The following is a 23,768-nucleotide window of genomic DNA, read 5'->3' on the forward strand; positions in this document are numbered from 1 at the left end:
GTGTGTGTGTGTGTGTGTGTGTGTGTGTGTGTGTGTGTGTGTGTGTGCAGGGCGGAAGGCAGGGCAAACAGGGAGCATCCCTTTCTCCCCACCCCCGTCAGCTATGTTCCCTCCCCCCACCCCCGTCCCCTACTGGCCAGGGACACCCAGTGATTTCCATGACGTCATTCTTAGAACCTATATGGGGAAGGGGGTGGGGTGGGCAGTTGATCTAGTGAAAAGACCGACTGACTAGGGCAACGTCCAGAGCAAGAGTGTTTTTAAATCCCGTCTCCTCTGCAGGCTCTGTCCTTGCCAATCGCTCTCTCCTGCGTCTTGGCTCCTCTTACCCCAGTAGACCCCCCACCCTCCACCCCCAGCTAGGCAGCTGCCGGCTCAGTCCGAGAACGGCATGTCCTTCCCTTTTGGGATAGCCACCTCCCCCATCAGGCCCGGACACTCTCAGATATCCCCAGGATCAGGTGGAGAGCGGCCAAGGCAGCAGCCAAGTCTGCTGGTCCAGGGCTGAGCGGCTCTCAGAATCCCAGAACCCCAGAGGGGGCGAAGCCGACTTTCATGTCCATAGAATGCGAGAATTGACTGAAATGCAGATTCTTAGAGCTAAGGAGTCAGGGAGCTGAAGCGGAAAGGACACGCCTCTGAGTCCCAGGGCTTTGGGTTCTAATCTAGACTTGGTTACTTACTGCCTGGGTGACCTTGGCAAGTTCCTTAAAATCACCAAACCTCCTTTCCTCATCTATACAATATGAAGACTGGACTTCTGTGGGTCCTTCCAGGTCCACATCTCTGCCCCAAAACGCTTCTCTCTCTCTGTCTCTTGTCTCTCTCTCCCTGCCTCCCTCTCTTTTCTCTCTGTCTCTGATCTCTATATCAACTGCCTAATCTCTTAGGATGCAAGTTAATGGCTATACACGTTATTAACAGTGTGACATCCATCACAGACTCTTAGAACCAACTGGGAGGCTTCTTTTCTTTCCTTCCCCTCAGCATCCTTTTCCCTTGAATATTCATCCTCTTGGTCTCCCAGGGCCCAGTCTTAGGACCACACTCATCTCTTCCCTCTCCCTAACCCCTCACTCTCTGCTCAGATTGGCTTTCATTCTGCCTCTGAGACAGCCCTCACATCTGCCCCTTTTCTCCACTCACACAGTCACCACCCAAGCTCAGGGCCCCATCACCTCTCACAATGAAGCCTATTGTAGTAACCTCATTGCCCCCCTCCCCCTCAGTCTCTCCTCATTCCAGGTCATTTTCCTAGAACACAAATCTATGTCACTCCCCTACTCAAAAACCTTAGGAGGCTCCCAATTGTTTCTAGGATAAAATGCCAACCCCTGGACCTGGCATCGAAGACTGTCTGTGATTTGGCTCCACCCAGTCCTTTCAGCCTTATTTCCAGGATGTGCTGAAAACAGCTTGAACAGTGGCCAAGATCAGATTGTCAAATTTTCAGCGTGAGCATTTACCCCTTGTGTGTACACCTCTGCTCAGTCAGTTGTTAAATATTTACCAGCCCGCCCTTGCTCATTTCATATTTCTCCTTCTCATTCTTGGTATAGTTTGGCCAAACTGGATTGCTGGTTAGTCTCTCTGACCTTGGCAAGCCAACTCCTGCTTTGTCCCAAGCTTGGAATGCTTCTCATCTCCAATTTGGGTTGTATTCAGTCATGTCTTACTCTTTGGGACTCCATTTAGGGTTTTCTTGGTAAAGATCCTGGAGTGGTTTGCCATTTCCTTCTCCAGCTCATTTTACAGATGAGGAAACTGAGGCAAACAGGTTAAATGACTTGCCCAGGGCCACACAGCTATTAAGTGTCTGAAGTCTGATTTGAACTCAGATCTTCTTGACTCCAAGCCCAGCGCTCTGTGCACTAAGGTGCCCCTAGCTGCCCCCACCCATCCCCTGTATCTCTAAGAACCATTAGGTTCCACTGAGTCTCAGTTCAGGCCACTTTACCCACTAAGCCCTCCTTCATCCCCCTCACTCCCACTCTAACACCAGTTGCTAGGGCTCTCTCCCTCCTCAAATGACTTTGTACAATTACCCCTTCCACATCATGACTTTCCCCCTTGTGATTTTGATATATCATGGGCTGGCATAAAAAATTAAATGGGAATTTGGGGGAGTTTTGCAGAAGCCTAATGACAAAAGGCCAGCAGACAACATAGGGCCTATGACTAAATACTCAACCCAAATTTTACAACAAGTTAATGTAAACACCCCATAAAGGAAAAAGAAAAAATTCGGATATCTTCTCTGGTATGAAGTGAGAGCCAAACAATCTTATGTGAATTTTCCAGCTCGAGGCATTGCTCCCCTGATTCCCACGATGTAGAAGGGGTGACTGTGGTTACCCCTGATGCCAGGCCAAAGAGTTGGTATTTTATCCTAGAAACAATTGGGAGCCTCCAAAAGTTTTTGAGTAGGAGAGTGACATAGATTTGTGTTCTAGGAAAATGGCCTGAAGTGAGGAGAGACAGGAGGGGAGGAGCAGTGAGCTTACTGCAATAGGCTTCATTGGGTCTCACCTATCCAATAAGATAGAGGCAGGGACTGTTCCACTTTTTATCTTTGTAACTTGGGCACCAAGTTTAGTGCCAGAAACACAGCAAGTGCTTAATATATGTTGATGGGATTTTAATCATGGAGAAGATGAAGGTTTCAATGGGGGAATGAAGGACTTTAGGTTACCTGGGGGGGGCATCCAATCCAACCCCCTTTGGTGGAGAGATGTCCTCTGCAACATTCCCAGCAAATGAGCATCACCCCACTCTATTTAAATCACTTCCCTTGTAATGGGGAACTCACTACCTGTTTCATTTTTGGACTGCTCTGATCACAGCACCCAGGTCACCTTCCTTAGCTTGCAATAAGCTTGTCAGTGTTTACAAAAACATGGCTCTCCAAAGTGAACATGGTGTTCCAGTTGGGATCTCACCAGGGTAGTGTGAGACTGTCACTGTCTCCTCATACCTGGGGCCCTACAGCTCCCCTGGCCCATGCCACAACTCCCTGGGCACTTCTCATCCTGCCAGTCTCTGCATCTGTGGGGAGCAGTGAATGAAGAGCCAAACCCCCAGATCAGGAAAAGGAGGCAGGCTCCCCTCCCTTTGTCCATTGTCCCTGCACCTTCAGCCCCAGACTCCTTGGGATTCTTCCTTGTCTCAGCCCTGAAGGTTGTGGTTTGAAGATCTCAGAATACCAGCACTGCTGTTTCTGGCTTTGGTCTTTTCCTCATTTTAGGTGGGGAAGCAGGCTTGGAGTGATGAGATGATCATGGCCACAGTTAAGTAAGTGTTGAGCCCAGGCCTTGAACCCAAGCCTTTTGACTTCAGAATAACAAAGCTGCTTCTCAGTCTGAGTTAGCACTGTTTTCTCTCATGTATTTGGATCCCCTAATTTCCATGTGCAAATATATGCCAACCACACACAAAGAGGTTTACTTCCAGGAATAGCAATTCTTGACCTGCTCACCCAGGGACAGAAAAGGGAGGGTCCCTGCTCCAGGGCTTAGCCATAGGCCAGTAGCCCCACAAAAAACTCCAGAGTAGAAAGTGGACTTTTGGATTCCCAATCTGACCTGTGGAAGAGTTTACCTGCCCCTCCTGAGGCCTTCCTTATCCTATAATTTAGGATAACTGCACTCTTGCCCATCTCACCGAGCCAAGACTGAAGGTAGAGGGTGGGGGACCTTACAAGCAGGGACCCCAGGCTGGTGTGTTTGGGGCTTCAAAGAAACCCATCAGTCAGGCAAGGAAGAAGGCCCAACCCAGCCTAGTCCACCCATCCATAATATATACTCTCACTGGATCGCAGATACCCACACAGACACAAACACACTCTTAGAAATTCAAACAGACCTAAATATCCACATACTTGGGCTGGAAAGCTCTATCTTGGCCTTCTCTCCTCTCCCTACACTCTCAGGTATGTCCTAGTGACCGTATCAGCTCCCAAAGGTTCATAGGTCACCTCTCCATCCACGATGAGCTAGATGTACAGATCCAGCCCTTACCTCTCTCCTGAGTCCCTGTCCCACATTCACTAGTGGACAATAGCCTCCCAGAGGCTTCCCATTGGCTGTCCCAGAGGCATCTCAAACTTAACTGGTGGGACACAATCTTGAGCTTCTCCCTCTCGGCTGCCACTCTTCTAATCTTCCCCATTTCTGGGGGAGTGGGGGGCCACCGAGTCTTCCTCACCTCCTCCCTCTCTCTCTTCCCTAACATCTGTCAACCATATTTACACCGTTTCTGCTGGCCTTCTTCACCTACAGTAGCCTGAGCTCACTGGTCTCCCATCCCTCCCTCCTTCACATACTTGCTGAATGGGAGCTGCTCTGGCACTGTGGAAGGGCTTCTTGGACAACACCCACTTCCCCTCTTGGGCCTCAGTTTCCCCATTTGTAAAATGAAGGGGCCAGCCTTTAAGTCATTCCTCTAGCTCTGTAGCCCTTTGCTGAATAGCTTCCAAGGTCCTGTTCCATATGGGGCTCCAGCCTGCCTTTCCCAGGTGGCCTCACACCTCTCCCTTTCCAATGGGGACTCCATAGGTGACTTCAGCCCCCTCCTCCAACCTTCACTGCCTAGAATCCAGGCCTTGCTTCAAGGCTCGGCTCAGACTTACTTCCTCCAGGAAGGCCTCCCTTTTGCCAGGTGAACTTGATCTTCCCCTTGGTTCATTTCGGAGAGGGGAGGTGCACTTGGAGGGCAGAGACTGATGTAAAGACAAGAGGCATCAATAAAACATATTTTAAAAATGAATAAGTGGATAAATAAATTAATACAGGCTCCTTCCCTGCTCAGATTTCCTCTTGGCACCTGCCTGGACCTCTCCTGTACCGTCGTTATTTGTGTCAGAGTTTCTTCTCCCTTATTAGGGTGTACACTCTCGGTGAACAGTGTGTGTCACGGCTATCTTTGGAGCTGCCTGGCCTGGGGTGGGGGGTGGGGGGTTAAAGGGCCTGCCTGAGGAGCCCTCAGAAATGGGGGGGATTTGGGGGACAGACTAGACACAGGCATAGATGATCTTGGATATCGGAGCTGGAAAGGGCATCCAGAGACGGCATTTTGAACACCATATTCCTCAATAGAAAGAGGCCTGGATTTGGAAGGAATCCAAAAGCTCCTAAGAGCTAGCTGGCATTTATGTGGTGCTGTAAGGTTGGCCGAATTCTCATTTTACATGGAGAAATCCGAGCTCTAGAGCTGAGAGTGGCCTCTGATACCATCTAGAGAAAAACCTTCATTTTACAGAGGAGAAACTGGGGCCCAGGAAGGGTCATAGGCTCAGAGATCTAGAGCCTTCCAGGCCATCTTATTTAACCTTTGCATTTTCTGGAGGAGCTAAGGGCCAGGGATTTGTCGAAGGTCACTCATAACTCTCAGACTGGAAGAGACCTCAGGGGCAATGTAGTCCAACCCCTTCCTCTTACACATGAGGAAACAACATAATCTCTCCCTAAGAAACAAGGAAGTTAAGAGACCACTCCAAGATCAGGAGGTAGCTTGTATGGTGCTGTGGATAGAGCCTGGAGTGAGGAGGACCTAGTTCAAATCTAGTCTCAGACACTTCCTAGCTGTGTGACCCTGGGCAAGTCACTTAACCCTGTTTGCCTCAGTTTCCTTATCTATAAAATGAGCTGGAGAAGGAAATGGCAAACCCCTCCAGTCTCTGCCAAGAAAACCCCAGGAGAGGTCACAAAGAGTTGGATAAGACTGAACAACAACAGCTGAGATCACACAGGCAGGGTAAGAGACAGGATTTGAACACAGGTTCTCTGACTTCGGGCCTTCTGAGCCCTGTGCCTCTTACACACACACACACACACACACACTGCACACAATGGCTCTCCACAGACTAACCACCCCACACCAGACTTTGGTGGGCACAATTTTGGAATCAAAAGAATGAGTTAGATCCCAGCTCTTACTATGTCTCCAGGGCACAACCTCTTGCCCTCAGTTTCCCTATCAGATGGGTGGCTAGCTCTTGATCCAACTGCTTTTCCCACCTCTCCACCTCAGCCCACCCAAGAGATGCAGCTCCTAGGGGTCTCTGCCTCCAGGACCTGGGGCTGGGTGATGAGCCTGGCCTGGGCTCCTCTCCCTCTTCTCCCCTCCCTGCTGGGCTCCTCAGCCTCACAGGGGTCCCACTAAGCTGGAAGTAGCTCTGGGGCGGCCCCACAGCTGGGACAAGGCCATCCCAGGAACAGCTGCTCCCCCGCCCATCCTTCCAGCCACAGCTTTTGGCTGTCCACACCCGGGAGACAGCACCAAACTCAGCGCTGCCCTAGGTACTATTTGCACAAATTAGATTATGGCGCCACCTAGTGGTGGGCCTTAGCTATTACCCCAGTTAGAATCTGGTCCAGCCCCCTGCCTCCCTCTCACAATTTCATTGTTGAGGGATTGTTTTCTGGTGCTTCATGACCTCTAGGCATCCTCTATTTTCTGCCTCCTTTAAATTCATCCTCCATTTATTGAACCATCTGGGCTCTTCCTTTCTCCTCATTTCACAGGTAAAAAGAGACAAGTTAATAACTCCCTGTAGCCTTTCCCTGATGCATTTTTCATATCCAGAAGATGACAGACCCTCTCGACTCTGACATTCTAGTTCTCAGATTCCTTTGGGCCCCAAAAGTTCTAATTCTGACATGTCATGTTGTAAGGTCAACCATATCCATGGTATCGATGAAAGCACAGACCACATGACCATAGCAGGCAAACCTTGGAAAGGACCTTAGGTCCTTTAATAATCTAGCCATAGGATTGTAGGTACAAGACTGGAGGGGATTTGAGAAGCCTGGAGTTCAACCCCCTCATTTTATAGATGAGGAACCTGAGCCCCAGGTTGGCAAGAGTCCAAGGTCCCACAGGCAGGAAATAGCAGTACTTTCATTGGGACCCAGATTTTCTGTCACCAGAACTGGCACTCTTCTCACTGAGCCTCCAACTGCCATATTTACCAATGGAGACATCAAAGCCTAGAGAAGGGGAATTGACTTTCCCCAAGGTCTGATAGATACTGTTGGAAGGAGCAGAGCTGGGACCTCAGGGCAATTTCATCTTACATGGACTGAATTGGAATTTCTAGGAATCACAAGGCTAGGGCAGGGGGAGGAGAGATATTGAGGTGTTTGAAGGATGTATGATGGGGGATGGGGGATGTACTCCCAGTTCTCTGCATTCCTCTTTTCTTCCCCCATTAGAATGTAAACTCCTTGAAGAGAGGGACTGACTTGCTTGCTTGTTATGTTCCCTGCTCTCTGCCTGACTTTTTCCAAATCTGTCTGCTGGCACAGGATGCTCCCTGGTACCTGGAATGTGCTTGCTCCTCTCTTCTGCTCCTGGAAAGCTTTCTCCTCCTCTCTAGGCTCAGTTCATTGTCTTCCCTCTCCAGCTGGGAGTGTTCCCTCCCTCCTCATGAGACCTTGCATTCTCTTCTCTGTGACCATGTTGTCTCTTCCTGTAGAATAGGAGTTCCTTCAGGGCAGGGGCTGTGGCTTCCTTGCTGTGTTCTCATCCCTGGGTGTCAGCACAGCATCTGGTGTGAGCTGGGATGGATCAGGTGTTGGGGGGGGGTCCCTCCCTTAGTACATATATAGAGCAGCCCTTCCATGTCCTCTCATTCTCTTGGATTCTTCTTTGTGGCCTCCCATAAATCCTCCGGGGAGCATGCATTCAATGGCCTGAGGGTCTTCCCTAAAATCTCTCCATTGCATGGATGCCTCTGGATGCGCTGGTCATGGGTCTTCCCTTCCTCTCACTTCATCATCAGCCCACGAATGGCCCTACATGTTCCTTTTCTGGGACCACTCTGGTGATTTCATTGGTGTAAGCAACATCCAGTGAGGAAATGTCTTTGACCAGTGTAGATGTGCACCTGTGTCTAGGCCACAGAGAAGCTAATTCTAGGTGTCCCAGGCTCTTTCTGACTGTTTCTTGCCTCTGCCCTATTGCTGTCTGGGGAATAGGACTGGATTTAGCTCTGGCTTCTCTGATCTATACCATCTGGGGCATCAAACTTTCCTGAGACTTGGTTTCCTCATCTGTAAAATGATAATGATAGACCTCTGTAGATGACCTCTAAAATCTTTGGATCTTAGGAAAGTGCAGAGATGAGGCCACGCTTAGAATCCTAGAAATGTCAAAACTGAAAGAACATCAAGGAACATCTAACTCCCCAAATGAAGCCAGAATCCCTCCTGTGGCTTCTCCCACCGGAGATCTGCCCCTCCACCTGCTGCTTGAATACCTCTAGGGATAGGGAAGCTCACTACCCACCATAGCCACTCATTCTGCTTTTGAACCACTCTGATTTTCAGGAAGCGTTTTCTTTTCACTGCATGATGTCATAAATCAATACCATAAAGCATTTTAAGTTTCACAAAATACTTTGAGTCAGTTCATCTAATCCGGATCTCGTAGCCACAGTGAGTGCCTTCACTGTGGGCTCCATGACTTGTGAGTGGCAGGGGATTTGAACCAGCCAAGCTTCTCCCCACTACCATGCAGTGCCTGGCTTCAGATTGGGTTAGGTTTGGTTTTTAATCTATGAGAACGACTTTCATTTCTACTATTTATGGGGTGACCTTAGGCAAGTCACGTTTCCTCATTGGTAAAAGTAGTGGGTGCACTAAAGTATCTCTATGGTCCCTTTCAGCTCTAAACCCTGAGCTGGGTAGATTGGAAAGGAAGGAGTGAAATGACATGGAGCCCTCAGGTAGGCCGGGGCATGACACAGGGGGACATAGGGAAAAAACAGACTTGGCTATCCTGACCTTCCTCCCACTGGGGGAGGGATGTGCTGCTGCTGGGCAGGAAGAGGGGAGAGTGTGCAAAGGTTAACTCAGGACTGGACTTTAGCCTCCCAGATGAGGCTGGGCCTTAGACTGTGGAGGAGGATGGGGCTCTGGGTTCTGCTGCCAGGACCTTTTTGTTCTCTCCCTACCCTGTCCCTCTCCACTCCAGGTCAGGGACAGGTGAACCCTGGCACTCCCTGGTGGGAGCTGGCAGACTTGGCTGGACTCTGCCATATGGGCTCTGGAGGGTGTTCAGGGACAGTGAGCAGGGTGGTGACCTCTCCCCTCTCTGGCTCTCAGGCCCCACTGGCCTTTACTCCAGTCCTGGGCCCCCTGCACTCTCCCAGGCTGCCTTCTGCCAGGGAAGTAACTTATGACAGGCCTGTGTTCCCTTCTCTGTAGAATGAGGGGGGCTGGACCAGAGGATCCCAAGATAAAATTCAAAACCCTGGACTAGGAGGCAGGAGATCCAGATTCTAATTTTGACTCTGTGGTCACTCACCATGTGGACCTCTCTGAAACTCAGTTTTTCCATCTGACAAATGGGAATAGTAAGTCCTGTCCTGCCTTCTTCTCAGGGTTTTCCTGATGGTCACAGGAGGTACTATAACCCCATTGTTCCAACCCATCCCTTCTTTCTCTTCTCTTCTTAGAAACTCAGACTTGGAGGAATTCTCAGAGTTCTCCTAAACAGGGGTGGGGAACCTGTGGGTTCAAGGCCACATGTGGCTCTTTAGGTCCTCAAGTGCAGCCTTTTGACTAAATATAAACTTCACAAAACAAATAACAGGATTTGTTCTGTAAAACTTGAACTCAGTTAAAAGGCTACACCCAAGGACCTAGAAGGCCACAGTTTCCCCACCCCTCCAACCCTTTATGGGAAGCAAGAATTCTCTTTCTCTGTGCTCATGTACTTTAGGCTTGAAGGCTTCCCAAGATGGGGAGCTCACTAGCTGTTGGGGTAAGCTGTTGGATCATTTTGTTCAGCAGTTTCCCCCTAAATCAAACTGGGATCTATCTCCACGTGTCTTCTCCTCATCCCTCCTCCTCTGTGAGACTAAGCAGAACAGACCTAATCCATTCTCTTTCCCTACTGGAAGCCCTTCACGTTTTTGGAAATGACCATTGCCTTTCTCTTTCTTCTCCCTGAGTCTGTGAATGAGTCAATGGAGGAGCTTGGGGGCGGGGCACAGTAGGGCCATGGGGGATGGGAAGAGGTCAGTCATCCCTATGATATCTTGTTTTTCTAGGACTGCTCTTTAGATTAATTGGGGGGCGTGCAGGGGGAGGTTCACCAGGCAATGTCCCTTGCCCCCACCAGATTAGCCTAGGGACCCCATTTACCAACAAAGACAGATTGAGGGTCTCTCTCTGCTCTGGGTAGCAAGTTATAGGGATTCCAGGGCTAGTCAATAGAAGCCTAGGGTCCAGAGTGGGGAAGGTAAATGGCAGGCCTGGGAGCCACTGTTTATTTTACTTTAGGATACTATGAATTTGGGATCGAGTAGCTTAGTTGAGACAATAGATGGGTCTACTATAAATGGTAGCTATTATGAATTCCATTGGTTTGGGAAACTCCCTTTCCCCCTGCAGATCAGCACCTTACTAATTAATCGGATGGGGGAAAGGAGAGGTAGAAAAGGAGGCAGAGGGAGGGGCAGAAGGTGTGGGATTGTGCAAGATGACAACCTGGTTTGGACCTTCCGGCCTTGTCTACCTGCATCAAAGGTGGTAGAGACCAGCCCTGCCTGCCCAGTGAGACTCACCCTCTTCGGGAGCTGGCTTCAAAATCTGTCCAGCTTGAGCATGGGCAAGGAGGGCTGGGGATGCTGGGTATTGTGATAACATTGTCCTGCCTTTGGCTAATTCATTTTTTTCATTGATGGGGGCAGGGCCCTCCTTCATTGTCTGTTGGCAGCAGCTGTGGACCTCATCAGTCAAGCCTTGAATTGGGCCAACCCCCAAGGGAGCTGTCCACTCAGTGGACTGGCTGAAAGGCCAGGCGTCAGGCCTATAATCACTGCTGTCTGTGTGTGCACCCCCCTGCTGTGATTATACTGGGGCCCAGGAAGTTGGGGCTGTCACTGTCACAGGAACAGAACTGCCCCAGAAACAGCCCAGCAGTCCACTCATGGACGGCCACCTGGTTGCCACCTATGAAAGTGCTAAGGGAACCAAGTTAAAAGCTTACATTTAAAAGGAAGGAAAAAAAGAGATGTGTAACTATTTTGAGCAGATTTTAGAGACTTTTATAGAGTTGTAAAACATCAGAGTTGGAAGGGGCCTCAGAACAGGGAATGTTAGGGCTAGGAGGGGCCTTAGAACAGGGGATGACAGAATTGGGAGGGCCTTAGAACAGAGAATGTTAGGGCTGGGAAGGGCCTTCAACATCATCTAATCCAACTACTTTCTTTGGAAGAGCAAACTGAAACCTAAAGATGAAGAAACTATAGTCCCCCAAATTAAAAATGGGACTGCACTATACTTGAGAGGTTATTTTTTTTTTTTGCTTTTTGGGGGGCAATTAGGATTGTGACTTGCCAAAGGTCACACAGCTAGTTTTTGTGTTGTGTCTGAGGCCAGATTTGAACTCAATTCCTCCTGACTCCAGGGCCGGTGCTCTATTCACTGTGCCACCTAGTCACCTCTAAAGTGGGTGTTCTTAACCTGGGGTCCACAGATGCCCAAGGGATCTATGAACCCGTATGAGAAAAAAAATTACATCTTTATTTCAATAATTGCTTTACATGGTAATCAAATACATTTTACTTCATGCATTTTTTTTTCCTGAGAAGTCCAGCACACAAAAAAATGAATTCCTATCCCCAATTTGGGGCTAAGGTTCCAGAACACATCCACACCAAGTACAGGAAATGGATGGAACTGGGCCCGTCAGTTCCGGGTCTACAACACTGAAATGACCATGAAGGCAAACTACAGTCTCGCCAGTACAGCGGGACCGGACATCCTCTTATAAGGTATTTCTTTGGGGAAAGGTGTACTGGGTAGGGATGGCCAGGACCACATTTCCTTTTCTAAGTAGCCATTGTCTGGTGAGAACAATGAAGAGGGTGAAGCTATACTAGAAAGAAAAAGGGTCTTTGGTGAATTGGGGTCACTGGGGCCTCCCCTAGAACTGGGGCTTCAGGAGCGGGGAGCCTGTGGGAGCAATGAAATCGAGACAGATGCTCTCGATTTCCAGGGCAGTCATCAACACGTGCTGGGTTGGCATTTCCCCCCAACATCTACTGAAAACTCACCCCCCTCAACTAAGTCAAGCAAGCTGGCTAAGCACTTTGGCTGAAGGGCCCACATGGGCTATACTCCCAGGCTGGATGACCACAATTCACTTTCTGGGGCATTTTTACCTCTCTGTGATTCCATTTAATGCACTCAACAGACACAGAAAGAGGACGTACCAGTAAAATTAAGGACTGGGCCTGGGTACCCATGGGCACTCCCACAAGGAGTTGGCAGCAGCTCTGGGGACGTCTTGACCAGCTGCCCCTCTACTCCAACCGCTCCGACAAATCCCTCAAAGAGCTTCTGAGCCAGGCACAGTGGGGACTAGGGTGGAGGAACAAGTGGGACAGCCAGAGAAATAATTTTTGTCTAGCTAGAATACTTGGCTCTTGGGGTCAACAAACCAGGAAAGAAAAACAGGACTACTGAAGATCAAAGACGCAGACCAAAATTTTTCTCAAAATATTTAATTCTCTGGGGTTTTTTGGGAAGGTCACATGCCCACTTCCCTCCCCTCGCCCAGTCCATCCCTCTTACCCCACAAGCAGCAAAAACACACACACACGAGGACACGCAAGGTCAGACTATTGCATTGGAAGGTCTTCAGCTGAGAAGTCTTGGCTTCCTGCCTCATCCCCTGAACCTCACAAAGATGCCCACCAAACAGGGCCATCCTCCTTTACCCACCATCCCAGGCATCCCCCAGATGGGAGACGGAAAGCAACCTTTTCCCTCCCAGTCCATCTGCCCCAAACTCTCCAACACATAGAAAAATAAACATCACATGGCCTTCTGGCACCATAAACACAGTAAGAACAACAGCTGTCTTGCAATTGTTTTTTTTTTCCCATTTTCTAGAAAATTTATTGTGCTACATTAGCAGAAATACGAGCAAAGTCCCCATCAGAGTACTGCAGGGTGTCCATGTGACAGTAAATGGGGCAGCCCAGCGAGCAGATGGCCAAGGCCAGAGGGCCCGAGCCCCCTCACTCATCCATCACTGCCCATCCATCCTTTACTGGCCAGCCAGCAGGACCTGTGGCAACAGTGCCGGCTGCCACCTCCTCCCCACAGGCCTACACCTCCAGTGATTCATACACATTTATTTCCCGTATATGCTTCTAACCCTCAAGCTTGGCCATGATTTGTCAGTTCTGAAGGATCCAAAAAGAAGCAGTTCCTCGCCAGGAAGCTGAAGGGTGAGGCCCCAGCCAGCCTCCAGATTATCATCCTTCCTTTGCTCTTGACTCTTCGTAGAAGATATAATTAGTTTCTGGGCCTCTCGTGTCCTTGGGGTTAGCCCAGCAGAAGAAAAGGGGCAGCCAGGAGTCAAGGGAACCCAAGGACCCAGCCCCCTCCTCCCTTCTGGTTTTGCGTGGACCTAAGTCTTTGGCCTGCTGGGACATAGCACACGACACCACTCAACCCTTCCCTGCCCACGCCCCCATTCCCACAGCTGGCTTGCACCACAACACTTGTATTTGGCATGGCAACCTCTTCTCTCTCAAGAAAGCTTTGGGGGATTGGGGCCCCGGCTACCCTGTCTGGTGAGGGTAGTAGAGGGTGGGAGAGAAGACATGAAAAGATGTCTATAACACTGTCCCACCAACTTGAATCAGAACACAGAATGGCAACCAGATTCATAGCATTGAAAAAATGGTTAACAGTGCTTACTCTTTAAAAACAACTATATATATATATATATGTATATAAATATATACACACATCTATGTACCTATATATAAACCATACCGTATCTGGTCAAAGAAAATGAAGACACATTATGCTAACATCATCCCCAACAGCAAGATGAGACCTGCCCTCGTGGTGGGTGGCCAGGGCTGGGAGGGAGTCCCCAGCCAGGCTGCCTGCCCAGGTCAGGGAGCTGACCCAAGACTATGGCCCTCTCTTAGAGGGAGGAGTCGTGTGTGTAGAAGGGTTTTCACCCTCCAACCAGAAGCCCCAGGAGACACTGAAGGAGGCGTTGTCCTCCAGCCACCCCCAGAGGCAGGCAGTGGGTCATCACCAGATGTGGCAAGTCTCCTGGATGTCACTGTCCACTGCGGTGGTTTCACATGGGGTTTCTACCATACGGGTTTGTTAAGTCTTTAGAGTGACGTTACTCAGAACCTGAGAGGTCACTTTAAATAAAGCAAAGTGTTAAGTGTGACAATTTTGTCCATCATCTTGTTTTCCTTCTGACACATGCACCTTTCTTTCCCTTTTCCCACCCTTTAAAGGATCCCAGACAATTTGAGGGCTTTCTCATTCACCCAAAGGTCTCTGAAGGGTCTTATCGGTATGGAGAAAATAGACAAATCTACTCAAAAGGGCAAGCACCAGCTACAAAAGTCAAGGAAAAAGATGGCTTTGCCTTTGTCCCCATGACATCCAGAAGAGAAGTGGGGCACAAGGCTAGGCCATCTTGGGACAGAAGGGGGCTTTGGGCCTTAAAAAACTGCCCCCAACCTTCTGATTCACAAGCTTTTCTTCTCTTCCAATCTGTTCATCTCTAGAAGCCTCAGACCCAAGAAGACAGCACTCAGATGAGATCGTGCTGAGAGCTCATACCTACAGCTCTTGGCAGAGATGGGCAAAGCCCTTGTACTGATCCCCAAGACAAGAACTAGATGTGCCCTAGACCACTAACCTCGGCTTGCTTCCAAGCAGGGAGGCCCAGTTTTCTAAACCAAACCACAGGCTCTGCACACCAGGACCGCCTAGAAAGAAAATTCCTTCCTCCCCAGTTTGTCTAAAACATCTGGAATCTAAAAAATCCGGTCACAGCAGGCACGATGAACCAGTGCGTGCAATCCTGGGTGGCAAACACCTCGCTCTGACAGTTGAAGGCCTTCCTGGTCCCACTGGCTGTGGTGACAATGGCCAGCAACTCCATCTAAGACAGTGGTGATTCCTAAGCCCTGGCTGCCTCAGCTTCCCCACTTCCCCTACAATCATGTTTAGTTCTGGTTCTAATGCAGGCACTAAAGGACACACTCACAGGATATTGACAGCAAAGCCCTGGGGAAATACCAGGCTCTGTGTCGTGTCCACTGATGGACCGCCACCTCTCCAAGGAGGATGGAAAGGGGCCTTTCCTACTGCATAAGGTCCTTCCCCTTTTCCTGGGTGGAGCTGGACAACAATGATATCCTACCTGGCCAACACACCCCGCTATCTGATGGGATGTGAGGGCAGAATAAACCAGGGACCATTCCGAGATGCCAGAGAGAGGCAGCCCTTGTTAGCCCAGATCTAAAACGGAAGGAAAGTCAAATAGAGAGTGAGCACTCAGTGAAAGGAGGCTGTACACTCCAGAGGGTCCCCTTTCCAATCCAATGGGGATGTCCAAGGGTAGAAAGCTGAGCCCTCGTCACCCATCTCAAGAGAGTCCCTTCATTCCCCACCAATGAGGAATCCTGCCCCCCAGAGTCAGGGGTTACCAAGTCCTCCAGATGCGCCCTGCGGGACCCCTTTGGGCAGAAGGGCCCTGGCACGAGCCAGGCTGTGAGCAGCGGACCTCCTGCTAGCTGTGGTGAGCCCCAATGCCTCCCCACACACTCGCTCTGGGAGTCCCTCGGCAGAGATGTCTAACACGGAGAGGGGGTGGTGCTTACAAGGGTCCATATTTCGTCTCATACTTGGAGACGATGCTCTTGCATTTGCCCACTTCCTTGCGCAACTCGGCAACCTCCGTCCTGAGGGCTGTGTTCTCTTTCTCCAAGAAAGCAGCACGGATAGTGATCTGATTCTCCTTCAGCCTGCGGGCATCTCGGGAACGCTTGGCGGCCACGTTGTTCTTCTTCCGGCGTGTCCAGTATTTTTCATCCTGGGTGAAACGTTTGAGAGATCTTAATGGTCTCCAGTAGGGAAGGGGCCTTCCCTCTTTCCTCTGCTCCACACCTTGGCAGGCCCCCAGCCAGGGCACAGTGTCCAGGGAAAGAGGCCTGAAAGCATCCAGCCTAACAGGGGAAGACACTGACACTTAACTAACTTGGTCAGCAGTGAGCCTGAGTCTGAACTCAGAGCTGCGGACTCCAAATCCAGCCTTGTGTCCATTAATGATACATGAGGATGCGTGTTTAAGGTGGCCCTTCTCTTCAGAGGACCCCTAGGGTAGGGGCCAGCTGGTGGCAGGTCCTTCCAGTGGACCGGAAGATGGCTCCTCTGGGGTGGAGGGGAGCAATCCCTAGCGGTCAAAGGCTCCAAGGCCTCTGACTGAAGTGGGAGCTACTTAAGCTAAGGGAACTCTGGCTTGCTGGTTGTTAGAGAAGCAAGGTACAGAATCAGGAACAGCCACAGGAGGAAGGGAAAGCGGACCAGGACCCAAGAGCCCAGAGTTCTAATGCCATCTTTGTCATTAACTTTACTGGGGTGACTTGTCAAGCCACTGAAGGGGAGTCTCTCCCTTCTCTGCAAAAAAGGGACCAGATAGCACGATCTCCAAGGGCCCTTCAGGCACTAAAAGGTCTATTGTAGCCAGTCTGCCTGGGATCCAAAGCAGAGCTCCTCAAAACAGGGAGTCTACTGGCTTATCCCTCTAATTTTCTCAAGTTTCTGCCTAACAGGGTTCCTATCACTGATGACATCTTATTCCAGTGTGTCTATAAGGTGGATGGGTCCTTCTAGCTACAAATAAGCATACCTTTGTCCCTCACAGGCTACTGAGCTCACCTCATGGAAAGGACAACAGAGACTAGCTAGACACCAGGACCCCGTGATGGAAACCAAATTACCTTCTGCTCATCAGGGACAAAGACCTTCTTGGCCTTTTTGATCATTGGCTGGGGCTTCAGGTCCTCTTCGGCAAACTTGTGCTTTCGAGGGTTGAAGAGTTCACCCCCTGGCACGCTGGAGAGGACCAGGTCCGCAGGGTCAGGGTTAAAGTTCACATCGACCTCTACACAGTTGGGGTCAATGGGACTGGGGGTCTCTCTTTCATTTTCCACAGAGGATTCTGAAAAAGACACATGAGGAAGGGCTCGATCAATCCTGCAGATGTAGAAAACTCTTGGTATACCCAAAGATCCAGGTTTTATCCCTAGATGCATATCTCCTCATTCTTAAATAAATTATACTTACTGACTCTAAAAGAACACAAAATATTGCACAAATCACTGCCACTTAAGAAAAACTTCCCCTAACATACCACAATCAGTCAATGCTACAACATACAGAAAATAATTTAAAAGGCGCGTTTTCCATAAAGTTTGAACAAAATTGAAGGTCATCATAGCCCTGAACTTTCTTGCTTTATGAAAGTTCTAATGGGATTGGGGAACAAATGCTCTCAGGGCAGACTAGAGCCAGGACTAAAGCCACCTTGGCCATTCATTGCCCCTGGTTTGGAAGCACTTTGTTGAGGTCACTGAGGACTAGTCCAGGGGAAAAACAAACATGTCTGACAGGGAGGACCCCTGGGTGCCCCAACGGCAGATTCCTCAGCTTAGATGTGCAATTCTAGAAAATGTGGCAGTAACAGGGAGGGTTCAGGGACGTAAAATGTCTTATGGCAAATGACTGGGGAAACTCTGGAGCATTTTCAAGGATGGGAGGAGGGGAGGGATGAAGGATTGCTGTCTTGAAATGTTTTACAGGCTGATAAGGTTAAAACTGAGCTTTCAAAGTTCCAGGTCAACACAAGGCAGAGCTTTCTCTATGAGAGCCTTTCTCACAGAAAGATAGTTTCTGAGGCCAGCCTCCTCCTCTGCACCATCCCCAGAAGGGGAGCGCCTAGCCTCTCCCCCAAAAAGCGCCACCTCCTGCTTCATACTGTTTCCCTGGCAGACATCTCTCACTGAGAGGAGCTCCTTCTGGATCTCCAGTCTCAGTTGGTCTCTCTTCCCCAGGACTTCAGCACCACTGTCCCTGTTCTTCTGTAGCTTCTCAAAGTTCCCTCCTCACTCCCTGGGCCCTGGCTGCCCCCAAGGATGATGCCCCGATTGGAAGAGACTCCTTCATAGGTGAGGTGGCCAGGATGGACAAAGATGGGCCTCTCTTCCCTATTCTCCCCTCAGCCTCTGGGCTACCGCAGCCAAAGGCAGCATCCCACAGCCCACTGGGTTTTCCACTTCGCTTTAAACATTTCACCTTAGTAGATCTGGTTCAGATTTGAGCCCCCAAAGACATTTCTGAAGCCTGACTCCATTGTCCAGTTTGGCTGTCCCTACTATCTCAGGATGCTCTTGAGGCTTTTATCCAACTCTTCAGAGCCACCCCCTGGAGATCTTCTAAGATTCTGTCAAGACGTGACTCACTTCTCTTTGGATTTGGACATTCAATCCAAACTCTACTGTTGTCCAGCCCATATTTCTCCACATTTTTCATGAGAAGAGTACAAGAGACTCTGTCAAGTATTTTACTAAAATCAGGCAAATTTATCTCTGGGATTCCCCTGATCTCCTAGTTGAATAACCCTGTCAAAAAAAGAAGAGTCAGTCTAGCATGCCCTGAACTTGGCCCGGCCTTTGGGATCACTGCTTCCTTTTCCATGTGGCCACCTGCCATCCCTTCAATAACAGTTTAACATTTTCTCAGAAAATTCAATTGTGTTCACTGTAGTTTGCAGCTCATTCTCCCCCCCCCCCCTTTTTAACTTGCCCAGCAATGCTTTTCCTCTTCTGTGATCTTTCAAAACTCGGGTGAGTCACTTGTTACAGAATTAATTATTTAAGCAGATACTGGATGACCACTTGCCAGGATGTTAGCAATGTTCTTCATTCAAGCATTTATTAATTGCCTTCTATGTGCCAGGCACAGGGCAAAACAAAGAACAGTCCTTGCCCTCAAGGAGCTTCCGTTCTATTGAGTGAAAATTTGTACACAGAAAAGTAAATACAAAGTGGATACGAAGGAAAGTGATGTGGGAGGTTGGACTAGCCAAGCTCTGAGATCCCCTCTGACTTGGAGATTCCATGACACTAAGTAGAGGCTTGCTAGCTCAGCCTTATTATCAATGGCTCTTGGAGCAAGGCCATTTTTTTTCCAAGTCTGAAGCTGCTCCCTACACTTATGAGGGGTTCACTTCTAAATGAAATGAAAAACATAAAGGTACCACAAATGAAAGATCAAAAAAAAATGTGAAAGGAAGGCTTCCAAATTTGCTTGTTTTCAGAGGAGATGCTTCGTAAATGTTTGCTGACTGATTGTGAAACTGGGATTATTTTATGCCTGTTTGTGGTTCCTACTCATCCAATATCTCCGCAAACACGAGGATCATGAGTGAGACCCCAGTAAAAACAGACAGGGTGGTTTTTTACTAAGCAAAGTCTCAGGGTGGTTCTGATTTTCCCTATATTGTTCTGGCCATCTGTAGCACTATCAACCAACAAAAAGATTTCCACTGGGCCTAGGCGGCTACTATTTTTATCCTTTGCTGGAAGGGGGATCATTCTGAAGGGTGTGAAGAAGTATGAGAAGAGAGTACTTCTTCTAACTGCAAAGCTCTCCTAGGATCTTCTAGATGGATAAAGAAATTAATGAGTGAGTAGACACAGGTGTTTACAGATGTGGGGTTGGGTCCCTCTATGTTCAAGAACCCCTTTCAGACAGGCAGTCTCCCCCATGACCAACCTGTGCTGGAGGCGGTCTCTGAGGGCTGAAAGACCATGGTGGAAGATGATGATGGGGAAGCTGTGGAAGAGCTAGCTGATTCCTTCCCCTCCAACTCAGTCACAGGTAGCAGCACATTCTGAATCAGGTGAGTGGGGCTGGCTGGGATCCCATTCTCCAACAAGAACTCATCCAGGTCCATGTACTCGAGGTGGAAGGATTCACCGTCGTATGGGATAGTTTTGTCCCAGATTGGGGGCATGAGGGAGGCAGACACAGCCATGGTGCTAGCTGCAGCTGCTTCATCTTCCTCCAGTTTCTCCTTTTCCTTTTCTTTATCTACAGACACAAAGTTCACTGAATGAGACAACTCAGTCACAGAGAGGGTCCATGGGTTGCTCCCTACCCTCTGACCCCATTGACAAGACATTCACATTGAACATCCCAGCTGATCCACCCATGTTCCACTGCTGCCCAATGCAAACCCATGCAGTTTTAAATCTGAAGTGTGGGCCCCACTCTGCCAGGAGGATATCTCCTAAGCTATAAAGGACATAGAGCAAGGACACTTCATGACGTATCTCTGATTGTCCCATTGCCCAGATCAATGCTCTGCACACAGGACGAGCTAATGTTTGCTGACCACCACTTCCAAATCCTGAGGCTGCAGTTGGTGCCATAGGAGTATTCTGTAGATCTAGTATTTGGAGCTGTCCTGGAGTAAAAAGAGAATTCAGGGAGAACAGGGAATGAGAAATTCCAGACACTAAAGTTAAGGGAGGAAATGAGGATTCTAATTATTTCGGCAACCTTAGGGGGAAAGTGCCTTGACACTAAGGAAGAACCTGAGAATTTCTCCACTCTCCCCTGACTATTCTGTTGTACAGTGAAGGCTTAGTTTAGAGTGGTCCAATACAAGCCCTGCCCCCATGAGGAGGAGCTGCTGTTTCCAAACCTTTCAAATTAACGTTCAATTATTTTGAGGCTAGATCAGTTACTAGAAGAGGGAAGTTCCCCAAAAGGGCCCTGGAGTTGGGCAAGGGTGGTTGGGGGCAGAGCTGAGATGTGGAGGAATAACCCTAAGTCAGGGATGGAGGCAAGCAGATCCCTGATTTCAGCCCTAATGTGAGCCCAGGGCCAGGCAGGCAGTTTGATGAGTGTCAGACATGAGAAGCAGATGACCCCATCCTTCGAGATCCCCAAGTTCAGCCTCACCTGTCCCCACCTTCATACACAGCTAGCTGTCTACCTCACTACCCTTCTCCTCCCTGGCCTCTTGACTCTCCTTTTAATCCTCTTCTCTCCTCACTGGTCTCCCAGCCTCCAATTCCCCCCACCACAGCTGTCAAATTAATATTCCTAAAACAGATCAATTACCTACTACTCAAAAATGTTCCGTGTCTCACTTTTGTCTCTACAAACTCCACAACTTTTCTAGCCTTCCCCAATCTGGTTGCTGCCTACCTTTCTGGTCTTCTCATGTTCCTTCCCTTCATGAACTCTGTTATAATCAAACTGGCCTACTCAAAGTCCTGTTTGCCACTCTCCATTTCCGGCTCTTGCCCAGAGTGTCTGCCAGGTCTAGAATGCCCTCCCCCCCTCACCTGCACCTCCTTAGAACCCCTAGCTCCTTCCAGAGCCCAGCCCAGGGTCACCTCTAGGAACTTCATTAATATTCCCTCCTTGAATAACTTTTGCTTACTTATCTGCACACATGATGTACGTAATTTCCCAAGTGGGGGTAAACTCCTTGAGGGAAGGGACCATTTTGTGTTGTCTTTTTATTTCCAGCAACCAGGACAGTGCTTAGTACACAGCAGGAGTTTAATAAATGTTTGTTTCATTGAATTAAGGAGAAGGAAAGGGACAGAGACATAATCAGGGCAAAAAGGAGGTACAATTATGGAAAATTCCCTAGAGGTTTTAAGATCTGAGGGAGAGAATTCTGAACTGAATCCTCTAATGAAAGAGGAAAACAAATGTGATTACACTGGAAATAAAACTGGCCCCTGGTGGCCCAGACAACAGACAGCAGGAAAACAAATGTGTTGGCTCAGTGTATACTGGTCTAGCAATCGAGATGGGTGGAGATTCTTGCAATCATACCTTGAGAGTGATCTCCAATCAGGGGTAATTTAATGCCCAGCAAATATGTTCTCTGCTGGGTCAGTCTGAATAACACCTATAGAGAGCCAAACCCTCCCCCACAGACTCTGCTCAGACAAGCTGCCAGCCCACCAGCAGTGAGGTCACCTGGGTCAGAAAGGGGTGGAGAAGGGGGAGCAGGCCTAGAGAGAGGGGCCATGGGCAAGGTGCTGAGCCCAGGAAGGGCCAACTTTGGCCTGGTCCAAATTCAGACCAGTATTAGGGGAAAAGAAGATGAGAAAGGAGTTCAGATCAAAGGAGATGGTTCATGGGACCAAAGTCCCAGGCCCCCTGCCAGCTCTATATCCTGTTGCCCTAGGCCTATGTTCTAGGAGGTACAGCAGCCCATAGGTCTCACCAAGAGAACACAACCCCTCAGGCCCAGGGGCAGCTCCAAGCCTGGCTAATCTCTACCGCTCATTCAAAGCCAGGAGCCTCAGAGCATCTCTACCGCCTGAGATTCAGGACAGGAAGCTACTGGATCCAGTCTTGACAAGGGATGATGAATATTGTTATCATTACTGGCTCATGACCATCTCTGTTGAGGGGAAAAGGGCACTGGGAAGCCTCCTGAGTTACTCTATACCCCAACCAGGAGGTTCATTCCCTGGGTCTTACCTCAGGCTCTGGCCAGGAGCTAACCCACCTCCTAAAGACAAACAAAAGCAGTTCCGGGCCCTTTGCATGGAGACAAAAGGAAGAGCAGGCCTCACCTGACAAGCCAGTTTATAATTCAGCAATGACAGCCGAGAGAGAGGGAGGTCAACATAGAAGAGGAAACATTCACCCCCCTCCCCACTCCCACATTTCTGAATTGCATTCAGGGTTTTGGAGGCTTAAATCTGAACCACCCCTCAGAGGACCAAAACCCCACAGCCACAGAGGCCCTCTGACTTCCCACCCTAGAGGACCTTTTGGGGGCAGTGCAGAACCCACTCATGGTGCCAACACTGCTAGAGCTTCATTTCGGATGCTAATTCCCATAATTCAGTCCCTAATCTAGAGATCCTAGAGACAAAAAGCTGTCCCCTCTCCTGACTCGAACCACTGATGTGGTCAACAATTAACTGAGATTTTATTCTGTGTAGGACAGTGGTCAGGCACATACAAGGATGTGGAAGGCATCATCCTTTCACTCCATCCATAAACATTTACTAAGTGCCTACTATGTGTCAGGTAAAAGGATAAAAATAGGCAAGTCTGCTCTCAAGGAAATTACATTTTCCTGATCGCTTCCACCCAAAGTTTGTCATTTCCTTCAACATAAATATACAAGTACCAAGAAAAGGAGGAACCCATCCCTACGGCTGGCCAATTCTTCTAAGACCCCTCCACTGGCCCTCCTTGGCCCACATTCCCCTATGCTACCCACTCTATGGTCCTACTCACCATGAATCCTCACCTGCGTCCATGCCCAGGCTCCCTACCCAGTGACCTCCACCACAACCCACCTCAGCGCCATCTGCCCCTCCCTTCCCATCACCCTGCACCAAGAGCAAGGCCTTTACACTCTCAGCCTCAGTTTCCTCATCCGCAAAACGGGCCCAGGCACAGCACCCACTGCACAGAGCGCTCCGAAGGACCAGGGAGAAAACGCAGGTAGAGGCGATATTAAACGGTGCAGAAAGGCGAGCTGCGCCGACAGCCGCCCGGCTCCCAGGCCTGGGCAAATAAGCCCGGCGCCGCACAGGTGAGAGCCGGCCCTGCTCACCTGGCCAACTCCCCGGGGCGCCCGCGCAAGACCCTGCCTGCCCTCCACCGATCGCATTTACCCTCAAGCCCTCTTCAGGGACGCACCCTCCCCCCCACTACTCTTCCTCCTGCTCCCCTCCGCCGACCCTCGCCCCAGCCTACCCGTCTTCTACCGATCCCTCTCCTGCTGACCTCCCCTCCCCCAGTGATCCTTCTCCATCCCCTCCCCAGGGATTCCCCTCTCCCTTCCCCCACTCACTGACTCCTCTTCCTCCATTCCCCTAATGATCCCACCCCTCCCCACCCTCCCCCTCCTCTGACCCCCCCCCCCCC

The 23,768-nt window shown here is 49.6% G+C and overlaps 2 protein-coding genes and 1 long non-coding RNA gene across 5 annotated transcripts in view; 1 reads left to right on the forward strand and 2 right to left on the reverse strand.

Moving 5' to 3' along the window:
* The window catches only part of LOC138169855 (uncharacterized), a 23,441-nt gene extending 18,604 nt beyond the window's left edge, over positions 1-4,837 (reverse strand). Inside the window, exon 1 of the long non-coding RNA XR_011170481.1 lies at positions 4,628-4,837. This is a non-coding gene — a long non-coding RNA (uncharacterized lncRNA). The remainder of the gene's footprint in view (positions 1-4,627) is intronic.
* RANGAP1 (Ran GTPase activating protein 1) overlaps positions 1-23,768 on the forward strand; it is a 228,733-nt gene that overhangs the window by 50,884 nt on the left and 154,081 nt on the right. The window lies entirely within an intron of this gene.
* TEF (TEF transcription factor, PAR bZIP family member) overlaps positions 15,483-23,768 on the reverse strand; it is a 22,651-nt gene continuing 14,365 nt past the window's right edge. For all 3 annotated transcript variants that reach the window (XM_069099438.1, XM_069099437.1, XM_069099439.1), the window contains exons 2-4: positions 19,620-19,937; positions 16,784-17,004; positions 15,483-15,876 (exon numbers count right to left, since the gene is read on the reverse strand). In XM_069099438.1, coding sequence (XP_068955539.1) covers positions 15,661-15,876; positions 16,784-17,004; positions 19,620-19,937 — 755 coding nt within the window. In that variant the 3' untranslated portion in view covers positions 15,483-15,660. The remainder of the gene's footprint in view (positions 15,877-16,783; positions 17,005-19,619; positions 19,938-23,768) is intronic.

Source organism: Petaurus breviceps, unplaced genomic scaffold, assembly GCF_028583685.1.
Source record: "Petaurus breviceps papuanus isolate PSGF00001 unplaced genomic scaffold, PetGlider_PUasm1.0 379, whole genome shotgun sequence".
Taxonomy (NCBI): Eukaryota; Metazoa; Chordata; class Mammalia; order Diprotodontia; family Petauridae; genus Petaurus; species Petaurus breviceps.